At 36.7% G+C, this 21,075-nt stretch overlaps 1 protein-coding gene across 4 annotated transcripts in view; it reads right to left on the minus strand.

Moving 5' to 3' along the window:
• ZDHHC14 (zinc finger DHHC-type palmitoyltransferase 14) overlaps positions 1–21,075 on the minus strand; it is a 112,665-nt gene that overhangs the window by 19,994 nt on the left and 71,596 nt on the right. For all 4 annotated transcript variants that reach the window (XM_037391453.1, XM_037391454.1, XM_037391455.1 and 1 more), the window contains exons 3-5: positions 18,496–18,654; positions 5,069–5,206; positions 1,140–1,188 (exon numbers count right to left, since the gene is read on the minus strand). In XM_037391453.1, coding sequence (XP_037247350.1) covers positions 1,140–1,188; positions 5,069–5,206; positions 18,496–18,654 — 346 coding nt within the window. The remainder of the gene's footprint in view (positions 1–1,139; positions 1,189–5,068; positions 5,207–18,495; positions 18,655–21,075) is intronic.

A 21,075-nucleotide genomic window follows, 5' to 3' on the forward strand; every position in this document is an offset into this window, starting at 1 on the left:
AAACATATACGTAAAGAGTGGGAAGCTTACAGTCTGTACAGAAATGTAAAGAAGAAACTAAACAGTAATTATATCAGCTTCACATTTTCCCATTATGTTAGCTGCTTTTAGATAGAAGGAGGCTTTTCCATTCTCACAGAGTAGAAAATACCAGAAAGCTCCTGTGAAGTGATGAAAAGAACATGGAGTATTTACAGAACAGAACCACAGAAAGGTTTGGGTTGGAAGGGACCTTTAAAGATCATTTAAGCCAACCTGCCTGCCATGGGCAGGGACATCTTTCACTAGATCAGGTTGCTCAGAGCCCCATCTACCTGGCCCTGAACGCTTCCAGGGATGGGGCATCCACAGCTGCTCTGGGCAACCTGTTCCAGTATCTTACCACCCTCACTGTAAAAGCTTTCTTTGTTATAGCCAACCTAAAGCTACCCTCTTTCAGTTTAAAACCACTGCCCCTTGTCCTGTCACTAAAGACCCTGGTAAAATGTCTTTCAAGGTCTTTCTTATAAGCCCTCTTTATATTTCAAAAGACCACAGTGAGATCTCCACAGTCTTCTCCAGCCTGATGAGCAGTAGCAGCCCCTGTGTGTACGCATGTGTACACTTTTATGTAACTTAACAGAAGTTGATACCTGAAAATGACTTCTTAGAACAGTAAATCAGCATAAGCACGTTTTCAGGAACTGAACTCTTCAGGGACACCTTACGGTTTCAGTTGTTCCACAATCTACTCTTCCTATCCTGACAAGAATCAGCCATTTTGGATACTTTCGGTTGTAAAAGCAGAGGAATTATTGAATATCTTAAATTAAACCACAGCATGGTTATAGTGTGATACATATACACACACATATGAATTCCATCACAAATATATGGAGCATATTTCCATCACACATGGGAACTACAGACCTTTGTCAAGAGCACTATTCTGCAAAAAATGAAGAATAAAACCAGGCCAGGCTATGCAGTCTCCTTCCTACCTCCAACATGTGGCGAGAAATCCTATTGTGCAGGAAGTGATGAAACCATTAACTGATAAAAGTCCCAAATGCACATATCCAACAACAGCATGAAAACAAGCAAAACCACATCTCGTTATTTTGCAACAAGATCTACAATTTGTTTCAGTGAAAGGATATCTTGCAGGACTGTCCTTCAGGGCATTAAGGAACCCTGTTTGTTGAGAACCTGTAGAAATAGAACCCAAAAATACCACCTGAGTAAGAAATTGGACTATAAGCTGTTTTCACCATAGTTAACACAATATTTGAAGATAACCAAGTAATCATAGAATAGATTTACTAATACTGCTCAGCAGCAGCCATATCAGAAAAAAAATGGGTAAGTTATCAGGTCTAACATCTGCAGAATATTTTCTCAGTCATACCAAACTGATGCACACATACTTTCCCATGAACAAGATCTCTGATTACCCCTGTTCTTTTCAGACCTAATATGGAAACAAAAAATAATAAGCTACTTCCAAAATTTGAAATAATATTTTTCAGAGTAACTTTTTGACTTGGAAAATTTATGTTATACATGCAGATTCTCAACTTCCCTCCTTTGTCTGGAAGCAGCCAAAGACTATAATCCTGCTCCTACTGCACCTGCACAGGTTTTTCTTATAGGTGCTTGTTGTCTCTGGGCAAATAAGAGATTATCTACTAGCTGAAAAGGTCTCAAAAGCAGCATGATCCAATGAATAAGAAATGCAGAAGCATCCACTTGGGTTCCACAACCATGAGATATTAATCAAAAAGGGTAGTTCGACAATTTGCTGATTGCAACAAATGAATATGTTTGTAGAAACAGACTCATTCTCACATAGCTATAGGCACATAGTTCATATTTTACTGTATAATTTAAATGATTTAAATGCATCAGGTTGAAAGTCTGCAAGGTCACAATAAAAATGTTCTCCTTAGCTAAATTCATCTGAAGAGAAAAGAATCTTGTCTTTAAAATAAAAAGAAAAATACATATGTATGTGTGTACACAGATATATATTCTTTAGACCTGCCTGGCCAATTTTACTGTTTGCCATTACAAAGGGAAAGTTACTTACCTCATATTTGTGAGCCTTTTCAGACTCTCATAACTGTTTCTTAGCCTCAAGGTACAAGACTAATGGAACTTCCCCTACCTTCTTACTATTTTTAGGATCCTTAATGGCAATGGCAGCAGGTAGGTGTGATGTCTATTCCCTACTGCTGATGACACTCTTCCAAGCAGTTCCCAATACATCAGAAGGGGAAGGTTCCTCACTGCAACAAACAGTTGAAATACTGATGCCTCAAACAGAGCTGAGTAACCATGAAGACACATACTGCTACTGAAAATGTGTTAAGCTTGGGGATATGGAAGAAGATCTTGCAAGACAATACCTTTAAAGTATCTGATTTACAAATTCATTTTATTATCTTCAATAATATTATGTGCATGTAGTCTTAATCCTGGAAGGGCATTTTTCCAATAAATCTCATCACTTCTTAGGCCCAAAAAATTGTAAAAACGCCAGCTTGCAAGATGTATTAAAAAGTGATACAAATTTTAAAATCCATCTAAATCAAGGGACATTTAAAAAATAAATAAAAAAAAAATATTCCTGTGTAATCAACAATCTCAGAAAAGGAACTTCTCTATTAGGATGAACCAAAAAGGATATTTTTTTTTAATGTCAATGCTTATAAGTTGTTATAAGTATCCCTCAGTCCCTTCCTAAAGGAATATTATCAGAAGGCAGTTTAACACAAGATAACTAGAATAAAGTGCTGCTGAAGGTAATCCTACTAGGATTGTCTTCCAAGAAGATAAGAACAGGATTTGACTAAATCAGCAGGTCTCTAGAATCAAAAATTTTGCCAGGACTTATGGAAATATATATGGATTATTTTGAAACACGGCAGGAAGATCACCATCCCAAGTCTGAAAACTGAGACTTTGTTCAGACATGGTAACACAAAGCAGTCTGTGCCAAATGCAAAGGTTCAAATTAAGTAACTGAGAATCCTGCTTACTGGTTAGCATCAGCTGAAGACCTGCAGGGCTGCAAAACAGAACAAAAATGGTTGAGTGGTACCTATTTGGAAGGTAGATATGAGGACTTCTAGAAGCGTGGTGGGCACAGAGAGAGTGGAGCGATCAATATAAGAAAACCTTGTTTGTGAACAATTCTTTTTTTAGACACAGTCTAAGATTACAGTAGATAAATTTGAAAGTTGGGCTTGAAGCTCAAATGGAGCAAACAGACATCGAGGAACTAATCACAATTCTTACCTGCTCCCATTGCCTTTGAGGACCAACCAATCTTTAGAACTAAGGAGGTTTTTCCTGTCTCATCCAAACTAGATAAACCTCCATAGCAAAAATATTTCCCAGCTGATATTCTTAGACAATTTAGCATTTCACATTCACTGTACATTTTCTGTGTTACCTACACAATGCTAAAGCGCTTCTCAACCACACATTTCATTTCTCTGCTCTTTGTCTAATTCATGCTTAGAATTAGGCATGGACACTGTAAAGTTAAAATCCACTGGGTAAGTCTACTTAACAGAGAGAACATGAAATATTGGAAGAATATTGGTAATTCATATGCTGAAAACTAAAGAAAAAAAGCGCGGTAGTCTGTGAAATAAAGACAAGCTAGCTTCAAAAGTAGCTTTACATTGTCAGACTGGTAATGTTTTCAACTACTGAATTCTAGCAAAGTAAGATGACAGAAAAAATCCCATGTGTCCTTTTTACATGTAAAACATGCGTATGTGCATACTCATGTATGCTCAAATAAATGTCAAGGATTTGAACTATTTATGGAAAGGGTTCTTTTTCCAATAATTACTCTTCCCTTTTCAAACAATACGGGTATCTTATCTCTGCTCTTTCAGCTGGTATTAGAAATGCTGCATCTGGCAGTGAGAACAACTTGTTGATCCAGACTCCCTCAAAATTAGGTGCCCCTAGTTCTAGCTTATGTGCTAGATCTCTGAGCTATAGGAGAGCCATGCAATGCTCACATCCTTTTTCTGTAAAGGACAAATATGAACAGGAGTTGTGCTTTTTAAAATACTAATTTTCCCTGCACAGTGTAAGCAGTTTAGGAAACAATCTGGCATATTTTTCAGTAAAACATTGTCTAAATATTGCCATTATTAAGTTAACTTTATAAATGTGTTAGAAACTGAAATATTACTTCTATCAGGTTACTGTTGTAACACAGAATACAAAGAAATATAAAGATCACATTTTCAAAATGATTAAAGAAATATTCTTCAAGGTAATATCCTATATAATTAGTGAAAAGCTTCCTAATGGTAATGGGTTAAAAAACCTCCATGACATACAAAAGGTCTTTAAAGACAAGTCATATAACCGATCACCATAAACTACAACATCATCATAATACAGGAGCTAAGAAAATTTGTTTGAAGTGTGTGAAAAAAAAAACCAGTACCAGAAAAAGTCTTGATCTCATCCAACCCAAAATACAAATAAAAATCAATCTCACACTCATGAATATTCGTCTTTCTATAACTTGTCTGATTCACTCCATTATGAATTGGTTATTCTCAGAAATGTCTATGCAAATGAAAGTAACTTGTGTTAAAAATAGGGTAGATAAAGATGTAAAACTAAAGAGCAAACAACAAAAAGTATAGAATAGCTCCAACCTATTTCCTAGTAATTCACCTGTTTGTTTGGACAACAAGTGACCCACGACTGCAGGTAAAAAAGCACACAAAAATTCTTTGGCAAAATAATACTATCTGTATATTTAGACATACAGTATGTGTGCTGCCTTTCCAATAAATCATCCATAAAAGGACAAAAACATTAAGAAAATTAACACTGTATTAAGATAAAGCCAGCACTAGATCAATGACTATCATGACCAGGGTCTGTTATAGACCAGAACAGGACTCACTGGGGATTGTGAAGCTTCAGAGAAAAGGCAAATAAATAAATAAATAAATAAATTAACCCTGAATGATCAAAAGATTAACTTAAAAATAAAGAACTCAAGCAAATGGCTACATACGTAATCTGATTTCACCAGCATACTTACGAAGGATGACGTGGGTGATAACGAATGCAAATATAAAGACTGTCAGAAAGGACAGAGATAAAATAAACATATAAAAAAATCTGTAGTTTCTTTTCCCCACACAGTTGCCTACCCAGGGACAGTGGTGATCAAACCGTTCTGAAATGAGAGGCAGAAGAAAAAAAAATGGAAAACAATTAATAAAATGCTGTTTATTTGAAAAATGCTCTCTGAATACTTCATTAAAACTCATGATTTAACTGGCATTTGCAAATTAGCCACAAAGAAATTCTTATTTAGAAAGGAAAAAATAGAAAAGAAAAAAAAAAAAGGAGTATTTCAATGAAACCTTACAACTTTTAAAGAAATCAAAGCATGGCTGAGGTGAACTGTAAAACTAGCAGCATTATTGTGATAAATTGTGCAGTCAGACCAGTAAGCATGTATTTATCCACTGTCACATGGAGCAGTACCAACTGAAGCTGTATTTTATTTTGAAAAAATAAGGTTTTTTTTCCTTCTAGTGACTCTTCTACTAAAAACTGGAGGTTTTGATCTTTTTTTATTTATATATGTCATGATCACAACTCTGACATATGTCTACCATCTTCTCATCCATCCATTATGGTACGTTGAAATATTTACACGCTTCACTTCCTTCTATTGCTTCACTCAAAACATTCTCTATTCGAGACCACCTGTTTTTCCACTTAGAGTTTACACTGCCATACAAAACCATTAAAAAAAGCAAAATCATTCACATAAACCGTTTTTCAAATGTTACAATTCAGTCTTGTAAAATTTGCTTGTACTGCTTTTGGTTTGGGTTTTCTTTTTGTTTTAATAATCTATTCCATCTTGCAGAAGTTTTCTGTAAACCACATGGTATAAAAACTGGTAGATGTCATCCGAATGCTCTGTTACCCTTTGCGCTATCGGTTCCCTCTTCTTTTTACTAAAGCAAACCCTTTCCTTTTATTTCCTGGAGAGATTAACTCATTCATGAGACAGGAAAAGACCAGGGCGGGTCAGGTAAGTGTCCCCAGTGCGGAGGAAATGCCCCAGTGCTGGAAAACACCAGAGGGAACGGTTCACTCTGCTTCTTCCCAGGCAGCCTGGCCCCCTGCTCCCCGTCACAGTATGCCAGGGAATGGAAACAGAGTGATTGTCAGGAAACATTCTGGCATTTCCTAATATTGCTTTGGAGAGATTACACTGACAGAATTTTAAATTTTTTAATCAAATCCAAGATCATAAACCAGATGCTTTCATGCTGACTCTCTCTCACTCTCTGATCCTTGTCCAAATCCTGTTTTGGTTTTGTGACTTTTTTTGCCTCCATTGACGTACGATATCAAAATATTTGTAATTCCACAGGAAAGGCAATCTATACATTTGAAGTCCTATGTTAAAAAGGCACATCTGTCCAAGCACATCAGTTTATTTTAGCTATGGCTTTATGTTAAAGACCTAGATTAGAGGTTTTCCTTGAAGGATGTGTTTAGTACTATCTTCATTTTAAAAAAATAATAAATGTCAAACCAACATGTATAACAGATTTCTGAGTTCACCAGACTTTCAGGGTTTTTTAAAATGGTTTTGCGTGACAGCTGTTTGGACCACATGTTTCTTCCATAAATCTGTTTCAGATTCCAATGGGGCTATTCAAGGTAAAGTTATTGAACTTTCTTAGGATAAGGCTTCAGAAATAACTTGATTTAATGAGCACCACTAAGAATACCAAGAACTAAACACACTGCTATCTGAAAAGGTACACGATACTATCTTTACTTAGTGCGATACAGTTGTATTCCCAAAATAAGTTGACATTGCATTTGAACAGTGTTTCTTTTCACATTTGTGCTTCTGAATGAGTCCTTATGTTTTGATAAACACTTAACAGCATTTAATGGGTACTTAATACAGACCTGAGCAAATAATAACACAAAAAAAAATACAGTTACAGAGCCTTTTAAGGAGCATAATCCTAGGGTACTTTTGAATCCTACTGCTTCAGAAAAAAAAAAATCATTACATGTCTTTGGAAGACAAATTCTGCATATACACATTCATTCTCTTCTATGCTGACACTGTAGGAAGCAATAAATTATATCAACATAAAGCTCAGTTTCTAGCCATGAAACAATATTTAGATGTATGTAGACATCTATTTGATAGATTCAGATAAATGTAGACAAACATAAAACCAACACTTCCATCTATAAACACACATACACATATATATAGACACATATATACTCCTTACTAAAGGCTGACTCGGTATGTTTAACCTAATTTGTCACTCCAACTTCTGTCTTCAAACTTTCTTGGTAAACTGAAAGGCTCTGCTTTCTCAATTAACAGCTTCATATGATTGATAACTACCTAAGATGTTCATAAAGCAGAAATGGACAAAAAAGGCTGGATATGAAACACACTGCTACAGTGTTAAATACGAATCAATTCTAATGAAAAAGGGCAAGTATTATAAGGGTTTACGTGAGTGTTACAAATGAATAAACTGGGCCTCATTTTTCTCGGTCATAAAATGGAAAGGGACGTGACATTTATGCTATATGCCACAAACCAGCATATTAAAAAGCAAGGAATTATTCCACTCAGCAGAGCACAAACATGTAAATGCCAGTTAAAGATAATAGCCTTACAGCTTGTGAGCAGCTCTGCTTAGTTGTTAACACAAGAGAAAACAGCCAATCCCGGCAAGATGAACAGACGCATACAAAACAGAAGCTTCTAATGCTGTTAAGGAAATCCAAACTCTTAAATCTAGAGCTGTTTATTCTTCCTTAGAAAAATACATGGCTTAGTAAGTATTAATGAAGAAATAACACGATATCTTAAGGTTCACCTCCAGCACTCCAGATGCCTGCAAACTGAACAACCAATGATTTGGAGAAGGAAGCTCTGCCTGACATCTCTACTTGCTTGGACAATGTTGGCAGCAAAATTAAGATTTGCCTTCACTGAGCAATGAGAAACTACTGATGCTGAGAAAAACTGTGAATTCCAGCCCTCGTAAACTTAAAATGCAGAGCAAATACAAATGCAACTGGTTATTATAAAGAATAATAGACTGTTCAGAGGTGATCACTGCAGTCCTGGTTTACATTTATAGGGTATAGAATACATGCTGCTGTATTCAATCATACATTTGTGACAAGGTTAATGTAAAAATATTTGAGGTAAATGAAGAGCATCAAAACACTGGCAATACAAACTCTTGTTAATAAAAAGTGTATTACAACTCAATGAAGGAGGAAGAAAGCTGCAAGAGCTGCAAAGTTTGTCTACAGAAGCATCCCCTGGATAGAAAAGTTGCGACAGATCATCTCCTTGCACTCAATTTTAAGCAAAGGCAGCAAGGTATTTGTCTTCAGGATGTAGTATGACATTACAGCTTTATCACACTAATCAAGAACTACTACTAAAACAGATGGGCCAGCTTCACCCCTTTTAGCAGTCCTGTGAACAATCTCTTGCCTGTGTGTTCATGGCTCTCCGTCCTCAGGCCAAGCTTGGTGTTCATTTTGCCTTGTGGGGAGCTGGCTGACAGAGCCAGATGAACTTAAAACTATGGTTAATTTTCTGTTGCCTGTGTGTCCAAACAGCTCATTACAATATCAGGCAAACACCAAAGCTGGCCTAAGTGAAGCAGTGAGAACACACTACCAGAGAAGGGATGAAATGATCCTTTCAGCAGCAGCAGCGTGTTAATTCAGCTTAGCTGTAACACCAACCTTACTATAGGTTAACACTTATCAGGACTGCAGGAGAAATCCAGTTTTGATTAATTTTTCAGGGTCTGACAACAAAGGCTGAAGCAAACAAAAAAGACTGAGAAAATGTGTGAACAGCTTATAAGGTGAAGTATCAATGAAAAAGAGGAGATGGGTAAATGGAGACAAGATGTTGCTGTAAAGACCACTGACCACCAGAGAGGCAAGAAACCTCAAAAGCTGTCAGTAAACCTGCATCAGTGACTTTATTTTACCAGTCTTTAACCAGGTGATTAGCAACTTCAAATTTGGATAATAACTTTTGAGGATAACCAGCATCCCCGTAACCAAATCCAAAGCGTGAGGCTTCACAAGCTAACCAAGCCAATCTAAAAGCTTATAGCAGTGAAAGAGATGTCACATGCTGCCTTTCCTGCCACTTCATCCCGCTTCCTTCTCTCATTGTCTAAGCTGCTGATGACTCAGGTCAGTTCCCTGAACTGGCAGGAAAGAAAAAAAGGGAACTATTTTGCTCATTGCTCAGTGAGAAAAACTGACTTGCCAATGGCTGTGTGTTACTATGGGCTGTATGAACAGATGCAAAGGACAGAATCACACAAATGGGAGAGGGAGGAAAGAGAGGATGAAGTTCAGATACTGTCCCTTTGGAAGCAGCAAGCTGTCAGCATGATACAGCTGTCTCATTAACACTCACATAATAATATATACTAACTGGATGACAGAAGAACATATAAGTTACATCATACCTTAGACATTTATCAGGTTTCACCTTCCCTGAAACATTTACATTTTAAAACTTGCTTAGGAAACATCATCTGCTGGGTATCTGTCCTGGTTTCAGCTAGAAGAGAGTTAATTTTCTTCTCAGTAGCTGGTACGATGCTGTGTTATGGATTTGGTATGAGTTGATAACACACTGATGTTTTAGTTGTTGCTAAGTAGTGCTAACTCTAAATCAAGGACTTTTCAAGTTTCCCATGCTCTGCCAGTGAGCAGGGGCATAAGAAGCTGGGAGGGAGCAGAGCCAGGACAGCTGACCCCAACTGGCCAAAGGGATGTTCCCTACCATGGGACGTCATGCTCAGCATATAGAGCTGGAGGAAGAAGAAGGAATGGGGACACATTCGGAGTGATGGTGTTTGTCTACCCAAGTGACCATGACACGTGATGGAGCCCTGCTTGCCTGGGGATGGCTGAGCACCTTCCTGCCCATGGGCGGTGGTAAATTAATTCCTTGTTTTGCTTTGCGTGTGTATGTGGCTTTTGCTTTACCTATTAAACTGTCTTTATGTCAACCCACGAGCCTTCCCACTTTTACCCTTCTGATTCTCTCCCCCATCCCACCAGGTGAGGGGAGGGAGTGAGCAGCTGTGTGGGGCTTAGTTGCCAGCTCAGGTTAAAGCACAACACATAAAACTGAGAACGTTTCCCTTTTTAATAAGCAGTGGTCTTGTAAATAAAGAGTGTTTCCTTCAGAAGCCACACCAAATTATGCTCCTTGCTGCTCAGAACCAAAGAGTCAAATCTCTTACTTTTCTACTGCACAGCAAGTAGACTCTTAAATCCTTAAAAGTTCAGCTTCCATTTTTCAGTCACTGCACTCCAGGAAATCACATACAAAATGACCCCAAAGCTTTCCTTCCTCTTTCAAAACACTTAATAAAAGCTTTAAAATTGACAATGAACAAAAAAGCATTTTTACACGGAACATTTGTAGGCCAGCTTGGCCCTTCAGGTTGCAGCTTTTCTCATCTGTTCACACTGTGACTTCAGAAACATTAATATTATTTATGAACTGCTTCCTTTTTCTTTTGCTCAACTGGATCACTGCTAACATACATTTTCTAAAGCTTTATGTGAATGCATGTCTCAAAAAGAAAAAGTCTACAGGTGCAAAAATATCTAGGTCACATTACTATGAGATTCCAATAAGCGCAAGTTAGAATTCACTTGCTAATTCTTCCATCCCATTCAGGCAAAGCATTGTAGGGCAAAGACAAACCTGAGTCATTCACCAAACGTTACTTTCTTTCTTTAACACATGCAAACATGCATCCCAGGACTGGGAAGGGTCAACAACCCACTATTCAAACCTTGCATCACTCAAAAAATCATATCACAACTCAAGCAACTGGGCCAGTGTTGGAAGAAGGGTTCACCGGAGTCAAGAAGACGCTCAATATGACTTATGCATCTTGCTCAACTTTATTAGTTTCTAACACCACTTACATAGAACCGATACACATGCATATTCGTAAAGCAGAAATATAATTGGTTAGTAGTCTCTAAACGCGCGTGGTTCTCACACCCCTAATTATCATGACTAAAATAAGCATTCTATCCGTGTAGCTAACTGTGTTGCTGTGCTTCAGCCTTGTAGTTTGTTACTCCCTATTTTCCCATACCGGTCCCTATCTTTCTTGGCCTTGCATCTGCCCTCCCAGCAGCTGTAGCTTGTTACAGCCACGGCCTGTTGGCACAACATAATTACTTGGTCTCGGGATTCAAGAATAGCTCAAGGCTACCTTTCTTGTTAACTTCAGCACAGCAACTTCAGTACAATTCTGATTACAGGCCTATTCTAATACCAGGCCTGGACTGTGCAGATCTTCAGAGATTCTAAGGCCATGCTTCTGCAGCCATTCTTCTACAGGCCAGCATTACTCAAAATTACTTTTGATAGCAGTAGTACAACATAGGACTACAAAGTCCATTGTTGTGGATGCACACTGAGCAATTATGTAGAGATAGAGACATCTGCACATCTTTATAATGATGACAATTACAGCTTTTTGTAGGACTATGATGTCATGATATGACCACATCTATTCAGGCTTCTTGACTTGATATTCTGTATGACAAATGGTACTTTCAGAATTTGGTTGCTCTTGGAATATTTCGGAAAATAAATGAGGTTTTAGAAGTCCATATAAGGAATACTTTTTACTACAAAAAGTATCTATTGTCCAATCCCAACAGCCTACTAAGTTATGTATGCATGCACAAAAGCAAATATAACCATGGCATTAAAACCTTTACAGTCTGTTCAGATGTCTGGTAGTTTAACATAATTAATAAAAAAATCTTGTATCTGATATACATAGCACATTCATAAAAACTATCCTTAGCTCAGATGTTCCATTCCACTGACCGAAGTCACCACTCCTAAGAAAATTGCTTATTATATTTAAAAAAAACACTGATGGGACTTGCCATCAATTGGCAACAGCAATCAAATACATGGATCAATTTAACTTACACAACATTCACCTGTGTGACAGTCATTCCCCTGACAATGCTTTTGCTGTTACTTTTGTGAAATAAAATCAGAGTAGAAAATCATATTAAAAAAAGAAGGTGAATAACAAAAGACTGATTGCAAGTTACATTTATATGCATGCTGATGTTATTTTAGAACATCTGTTATGGACAATGCACAATGGGTCCTTTAAATCACTGAGCTTCAGTACTTTTGTACTCTGATCCCAAATCAAAACTCCCCAAGAAAATCAAATGGAACAGAAAGAGCTTTCTAGCCTCAAGTTTACATTTGGGAACCACTTACCAAAGGTTTACTCCAGATTACATACTGTATGCTACACTAATCTCTACAAGGTGATGCAAACTGAAACAGCAATGTAATATTGGGAAAGATGGTCCTCTATTAATGAAATAAATTAATAGTGCGCATGGGTATCTACAGCAAAAAGTCAATCAGAAACACACTACTCAACACATATTTCACTCTCGTTGTTTAAATACTGTTCCAGACAGCTAAACTGTCAGGGTGAGATTTTTAAGAAAATCAGTTGCAAGTCGAATTCTGCCATGCTAATCAACTTCAATAGTAGCAGACTAATATTATTTACAAAAAAACCCAAACCCTCATGCTTAATTTTTTTTAATAAAAAGAGGAATTGATCTGTTAGGAAAACATCCAGCCATTGCTCTAGGACAGCTCATAGTAATTAAACTATATTGTCACATAGCTCACTTCACTGCTACCTCCAATAATAAATGTTGACTAATTAACAACAAACCTCTTTTACTGCATGCATGTTAATGATGGCATTTTCAAAGGCAGCAGCAGCAGCAGTTGAGAATGACTGTTCTTTGATAGGTATGGGGAGTGCACAGTAAAGGACCTCACTGGTTAACAACCTCTCCTTACATACCTATTCTTGTCAATACAATACCTTCACATATCAGTAGCCAAACAAGTGCCAGACACACACCCAACTGTGAAGGATGAGAGCTAAAAACTCCACCTTGTCCCTATGGGAAGCACAGTGTCCATACCACGTATTAGCTTCTACAAAATTCATGGATTTTTTCTTCTACATGAAGACCCTTCCCCCCCACCCCACTTCTGTTGCTGCTTTGCATCTGCCTTTGAATTCCTTAACTATCTTTCAAATTGTTATTGCACCAAATAAACTTTAGGTTCCTAACTTTTTCCCTGCGTTTCCCCCTCTCCCCCGGTAACTCCTCTCTAATTTTTACTCTGACGTCTGAGGTTTACATCATTTACACAGTTGGGTGTTGTGATCATTTCTGCTTTTATATAGATATAAAAATACAAATCTAACAATATATAAGCCACAATATCTCTCTGAAGTAACCTATAATACTATTATCTTTCTAAAAGAGGCTTTGTACTATATTTCCCAGTGCTTCAGCTTAGACTTAAAAACTCTTTGACACACATGCCATGCTTCCTGAATTTCTAAAGTACATCTAGTATACAGATGGCACAATCATAAACAAATAATATATAATTTCTGTAAGTGCTGTCTGTACTCCATTTGGCAGCTTTTTGAGTGCCCCAAAAAGGTAACACAAAGAGCCAAAGTACTTTCTCATATGTAAAAACTAGGAAAAAATACACAAGAAAAGAAAGGGAAAAAAAAATCCCAAAACATAGCAATCAACTTTGTCATTTTTACTGTTCAGCTGAAAAGTCACTTCAAGAGATCTGGAGCTAAAGTGTAACAGGTTCAAAAATCAGGCCCCAAAATGAAGTGAAAATTGTTCTCTCTTTGTTGCAGGAAATGTAAGGAAAGAAAAGGGTAAAGGTCATGAAAAGGAACTAAAAGCAAGAAGGGTGATAATAAGGTAATGAAGGAAGAGTGCTACAGAACAGAATTAAAACCAAACCAAACAAAGTCCTGACTCAAGTAAATACACACTGATTATAAAAGACAACAAAATCCTGGGAAAAGTACTCTCAGACACAGCGTGTTACAAAACCCAAACTGTTACAATGACACCTCTCTCAGCCTGTTTTTGAAGTAATTTGTGTTCTCCAGGCTGGAAGATGCTGGTATCTGGAGTGACTACATGCAGGAGCTTCTCCCAGAACACACTGATAATTCTCACTTTTTGTCTTATGCTGCGCACATTATGGTTGTATGTGTAATAATTAATTCCCCCTCTAAGAAAATAAGTTTACAACAACTGGTGCGTAATCTAGGAAACTACTTTAAAAACAATCATTTTATCCAAATTCTGCTGTTTGGCATACTGCTGGGTACAGATTGTATTTTGAAAACAATAAATTAACGTAGTCTGGTTCAGACCAAATCCAAAAGTAATGCCTACCATTGCCTGGCAGAAGTGCTTTACAGAAGCAAAGATGTAATCAGAAACGGGATGTCTACTGGCTTCTAATATAGCATATCTTATGTCAAAATTTCTGTCAAAATCTTGACACTTGGTCTCATGTTTAGGTTCTATAGAAAAGCAATCAGACTTACAAGTGAGAGGAATCCTGTCTCCTACAGAAAACAGAAAACATGGATAGAAAACACCAGTACAGTACAGTACGTGTGCCTTCAGCACTACTGGCATCCTGGGTCCCTCTCTCAGAAAGTTTATATTGGGTACAAAGGTGGCCAACTATGATCCATCAAGAGCTACTGGAAAACAAAGGGATAACCCCCCAAGGTTCAAGAAGGCCTGTGCTGAAAATTTCTGAGAGCGTGAGAACATCCAGCAGGAAGCACCCCCACACGCTCGCCCTCCTCTCCCGTTCTTCCCCAGGGATCCAACTCTGGCCATGGTGGGATACAGGCTACTGTACAAACTGAAACTTTGGTCTAACTTGGTATACCGTTCTCACGTTCATCAGTGATCTCTGAAAAATCAAACTAAATGTTTCAAAGTTAAGTTGTGACATCCACTTTAAAAAATTTGAGATTTGAATCCTCGGTGGAAAAAAAGAAATCACGTACTGAAAGAAACACAGAGGAACTGGAGAGGAGAAGCTATCTTCATCCATCATTCACACACAAATTTACGATATGCAGATACTGAAACAAATAAAAAGGCCATATTCTCTTAGATTAATATAAATGGTAGATTTCTTCCACCATACTGGATTTTTGCCTTAGTCAAAATCAGATATTTCACCTGATAAGGAAAACTGTGGCATGTGAATGCAAGGAAAGCTTTGGACATTTAGATTATTGGACTAAAGTGACTGCTTGCTAATCATAACTGTTTCTCGTTAGTCATTCTATCCTATATTTAAATACATTGTTTGGAAATAGCTGCTTCTTGTTCAGCTTTTATTATAGAAGTCAAATTAAACAAATACAAACATTATTTCTTAAAAACAAACAAAAAGTGAAATCACACAGTTGGTGTTCAAGTGACCAAAAGTAACCTTTAAAAAGTTATTTGGTCATTTCAGAAGCAAGCCCAACCACTGGCTTCTTACTAGCATCACAGAGTGCAATCAAGACCTCTTGGTAAAACCCAGCAATAACTAGCTTGAGCTCAGAATTCACCACGTCTGCAGGGGTTATTCTTTTTTGAAAGTCTTTATCTCTTGTGTTTATGTGTACATTATTTTATATTCATTTATAATTTTTAAGCAACATAATGGTACACAGAAAAACCTTGAGGGGCTAACTTCCAACTGCCATTCACAAAGGCAGTTAAAGAAAGCAGGTCAGGAATACACCCAAGACACTCGCCTCAGGGAACACCTATTCAACCAAATTTTTGAAGGTATTACATAAATGCAACAAGCTGCATTTGTATGAAAATCCAGATTTTTCTGGATACAACTATGAAAATATTGTAAAGCTAAAAGGAGTTTGAAGTATTACTATGGGTAGAACTCAAATTAGTTTGTTTTTTAAAGGTATTTCTTCATGGTTTTATCTAAATATATTATGTAGCCATTTATAAAAAAAATCAGTGATAACATGAAAATCAGAAACAAGATCAAGTAACAGATACACTTAGTAGACAACTAGAAAGTCAAGATTAATTCAAATGAGGGGAAAAAAACCAGCAATGAATAAATTTTTGTATGTACTTACATATTTAAAATGCTGCTAAGGCTTCCTTACAGAAGGAAAAGCATCAACAGAAAATACAGAATGAAAGAACCTCTCTTTCACACTGCATTCATTTGCCTAGTATCATGAAACACCTTTAGGTAAAAGTAACACACTGCCACTGGATTTTCTGAGCAGCAAGTGCTGGTTTGAAGAAAGACTCCATTTCTGTATCACAGTAGTCTCTGTACTTAGCTTATAACTATGCAGCAAAAGCTTCAGGAATTATGTGGAAAATGGAACGCGTAGCCATATTGGTAGTGATTTGCAATCATAATTACATAAATATCTGTATGTGTGTGAAGTAGGAATATTTTTGCATTGGTTTAGTTACATCAGGAAGGATCTAGCATAATCATAGTGGTATAAGATTTATTCACAAACTAAAATCAAATAAAAGCATCATCATATAGACAATCTTAACTTAAGAGTGGTGGTAAACTGAGTAACACATTCTGAATAAGTGCACGTGCTTAGACTGTTAGCTTTCCACAGGTACGTGAGCAATTAGATTTTCTTGACACCTATTTTTCCACAGAAAATTAATTGCAGGTACTTGTAGATTTCACTTTTTGCGTTCAATACACCTGGAATATTTATATGAAAAAGACCTGTACCTGATCAGGAAACAAAACCACTATGCAATGTACCCTGAAAAGGTCATAGTCTACTGCAACCCCCATTATAAACTCTGAGGAGAAAAATCACAGCAAATCCATTCCAGTAAATGGATGGAATTATTTTAAAGCAAGTAACTTCAAATTAAGAAATGTGCAAGAGGAAATTACATTTATCATACCTATTTTATAAGTAGAAAAGACTAATCTTCTTAGGTAGTTATCAATATGAGTCACTTGCTCGGACACTTTTCTGATATACATTCATAATAATTCACATCTGTTGCTTTATCACAGACATAATCAGAAGACAAAGATGGTTTAAGTTGTTACTCCGCCCTCACTATGTTTCACAGAATAGGTTTTCAAAATATAGTATGAAAAAGACACAATCAGATTACACAATAACCTGTAGAAAAATCCTTCATCGCAGTTCATTAAAAAAACCTGAAACATTATTTTAAAATAAACATCAGGATGCGTGTATGGGAGTTCCTCTTATTTATGCACTCTTGGTGAAAACAGCAGCATTTAAATTTTATTTACTGCACTGGTCAAGAACTGCATTTTTGTATTGTCAGGTTTGCTGAGCAATACCACAACACTGCAATGTCCAGGTTACATTAATGTTTTTCACAAAATATGTCAGCTGCAACTCATAAACATCCCTACTTGCCAAGCTCAATAGCTTTTACAACACTTAAATTCTAACACATTAGAAAAACTTTACTGAAGGAAACTTCTACCAATACCAATCAATTGTATAGGGCCAAAAAGCTAAACTTTTCAAGGGCCAAAAAGCTAAACTCTTCTGTAAGTGTACTCCCTAAATGAGTATCATCTAAACATGAAACTGTAATTCTTCCAATGACTGCTTTATATCTAAAAATATCACTGCTGAATGCCGCAATTACATTTCTCAGCTGGAGACATCTTTCTACATTATATTCTTGAATGAGTAAGATCCAGGCTCAACAGTGTGCTAATCAGCTGTACTAAAATCCAAATGTGATATAATTAACTAGAAACTACCTCAGATTTGATTGGTGGTTGTTTTTTTTTTGTTTGCTTTTAAATCCAAGCATATCTTAATCACCTTGTCTGCTCTCCGAAGAAAATAGTAATGAAAAAAGACAAGATGTTCAGAGGAGAGAAAGCCTTATCATTACAAAATATCCTTAGGTCCTGACAACATCTACTTACTCTCAAAATAGCAAGCTTGCCCAGTAGTTTATTATGGATTCTGATTCTGTGTGTATTCTGTCACAGTGCAAGCCTAACCATTTGAAACATGACTTAGAGTTAGTCTGTAACGAACTGGAGAAGCAGCTCCTTGCCCTCCATTTAGTTTGGCGAAGGAAATAATTTTGAGACTCCCATAAAGCTTGGTTCTCTGCACTGGAAAGTTCATCACACATATTAGCAGCCCTATTTGAATTGGGTGTGTTCTTTGTCTTGCAGAGCAGGTTAGGAAAGGTGTATGCATTGGGAAATATTATTCCTGTTTAGATTAGCAACAACTATCCGTTAGGCCAAATCTCTTCTTCTGCCTCCTCTAAAATTCTTAACATTTAACAGAGATTGCAGGAAAAAAGGATGAACACAGCAAGTGACCTCAAGAGTAATCCTGTCACTAATTGATTCTTTTCTGTCTTGTATCAAAAGTATTCATAACAATATATAAGCTACTAAATTAAACATATGCCCTATCTTTTTTTACTCACCTACGCAGTTATCACAAAGGCTGCAATGTGAGGCACGAGGTGGGCGGAAAATCTTGCAAGTAAAACAGTATTTTAGTTTCACTGTCTGTCCATTGATGATCACTTCTTTTGTTCTGGGAGGGGGGCGGTATCCTCCTGAACTGGAGCCATTTGCAATATCTAAGCATGAAAATAAAACATGTTAAATTTTTCACATGAGCTATGGTGGATGCACAGAACTGTCCTTCATGGCAATCTAGAGCAAGTTTCAAATTTATATTAACACACTTAAAATAAACAATTTTTTTTCCCTTCCCATTCTCCTAAAACAGCATGTAGCAAAGAAATAATTACAAATAGCATTCATAGCAAATCAATTTGTATTAAAGAAACCATTAAAACACAACTCCCGAATGCTGACAGCTACCTTGATCCCAAAACTCTTACATTCTCATACCCCCTAACAGTTCATAGAGAATACATTGAAGACAACTATAGCTACTGGTGCAGGATGGTAAAACTTGGACAAGTTATCTTTAGGGTTTTCCTGAATTTTTTAGAGCACCTGTAATTGCAGACCTTCTCCCTACAAGTGCTACAATTCTACAACCTAATATAGAATCTGTCAAGCAACAGCAGCTCCGTCATTAGAAGTTGGCATATGGTAGAAATAAGATCAATCATCACTTTGAGATGCTGTGATACAATGGAGCACATTCAGAATAGTATTTCGCAGCTCTTGCAGTTTCAAAGTTTGAAAATCAAACTCCCAGTGTTACTTTTAGACATCTTGAATTCTGTTTGTTGCATAAAAATAATTTCCAACTACCTCCTTTGGTACAAGTAGTATGGTTTTTTTTGTTGTTTGCTTGCTTTTGTTTTATTTTAGGACATCAGCATTCATTTTTCCAGCAACTAAAGGACTGATCAGGCTAAATCACTGAAATTCAATTTTGCACTTTAAATGTGCTCAAGCTGAACTATATTCTGGAAGTTGAACACGTAAAAGTGGTACCTTTTTCTCAGTTTATCTGTTCTTGTGTACTCACAATCAAATAAACCACAGAAGTGAAAAACTCTAGATTATTACTCTTGGACAGACAGAACAGCAAGAACAATTGTTAAGTAAAACAAATTATTTTCCAATATATGAATGAAACTGCATTTCAAAGTCACAGTCACTTGCACAACTATGTTTTAAATTGTCCCACTCACTTTCACAATGGATAAGCATGGGACTGGATTACAGGTTACTAGACGATCCATGACTTGTATTTGAGCTCAAATTGTTAGAGATATCACTCACAATTAGTGTCTGCCTACAAACTATACATTTTCCAAGCAGGCAACTAAAAAGCTTCCGACTTAGCAAGGTACTCAAATTGGGACAGCATAGCTGTGCTAGCAAAGGTGTAATCATACCACATCCTTGATTTAGCAGCAAATCTAGCTTAAGAAGTTCCCATCTGCAACATGCTTACCCGCTCCATAAATATGCATCAATAAAAGTATTTGTTGGACAGCATTGAAACAGCTGGACTTCAGAAAACTCTCTTGGAGAAGAGGGTGGAAGGAGGGGAGCAATAGCTGAGAATGTTGGAATTGGGGTGTGAAGCTCCTAAGCGTCCCTTATGAGAATGAGGTGGTGAATACTGAAGAAACAGCAGCCTAGAAGCAGCTTACGAGACCCTGATGAAGTACAGACATTTGCTTGTGTTGGGTCTAAACCAGTCCCTGCCGTGTTCCTGCGATGCTGGGCCAGGTCCCATGACCTGGTCCTATTGAAATTCAGATTACTGTGTGGTTCCCGTAACAATCAATAATACCGATTTTGACCTCAAGGCCAATACTACTTGACACAGTATTTTTGATTAAATACTGCATTTCAAGATACTAGTGTATTTACATGCTGAAGCATAACTAGACAATACAAGTTATTTAATGTGCAATATGGACATTATCTTAAGTTTCCATTTTGTTGTTCCTTACAGTTATGTATTTTAAAAGAAACTCATTAATGAAATGATTGTGATTTTAAGGCACTCTAGCAGATACAAGAATTTGATGAGGTCAAAAGAAATAATTTAATTTATTTAGGTTATAGTAAAAAACATTTTTTACTTGCTTGCATAAGAGTTTATTTGTTCTCATGACACATCAGTTTGAATTAAGTAATTTTTGATTTTTGCATTCCAATTTAGACAGAACTAACATGAAAAGACATTCTATTGAAGGCACAGAACAACTATGTTTATACCATTTAAAGCTTTAGAGACATGGATGATTCCTAAATCCAGAAAACAGGAAAGAATTTCTTACAATTCAGAGATTAAAAAAGCTTCCACATTTATGATGAAAACTTCTTTTCCATAGAAAAAGTTATCATAGGCTGCATGAAACGCTGAAATAAATAACTTGTATCAATACAGATTTAGATAAGACAATACTTTTTAGGGAAGAAAAACACCCTAGTAAGCTCTTGTTATTAAAAATCCCCTACAGCTGATTTAAGTTACTACTACCAAAAAAGACAAATATATGTTAATCCAATGTACTTGCAGTGATATCATCACCAGCAGATTTCTAATATCCTCAGTCCTT

Source organism: Falco rusticolus, chromosome 6 (genome assembly GCF_015220075.1).
Source record: "Falco rusticolus isolate bFalRus1 chromosome 6, bFalRus1.pri, whole genome shotgun sequence".
NCBI classification, from domain to species: Eukaryota; Metazoa; Chordata; class Aves; order Falconiformes; family Falconidae; genus Falco; species Falco rusticolus.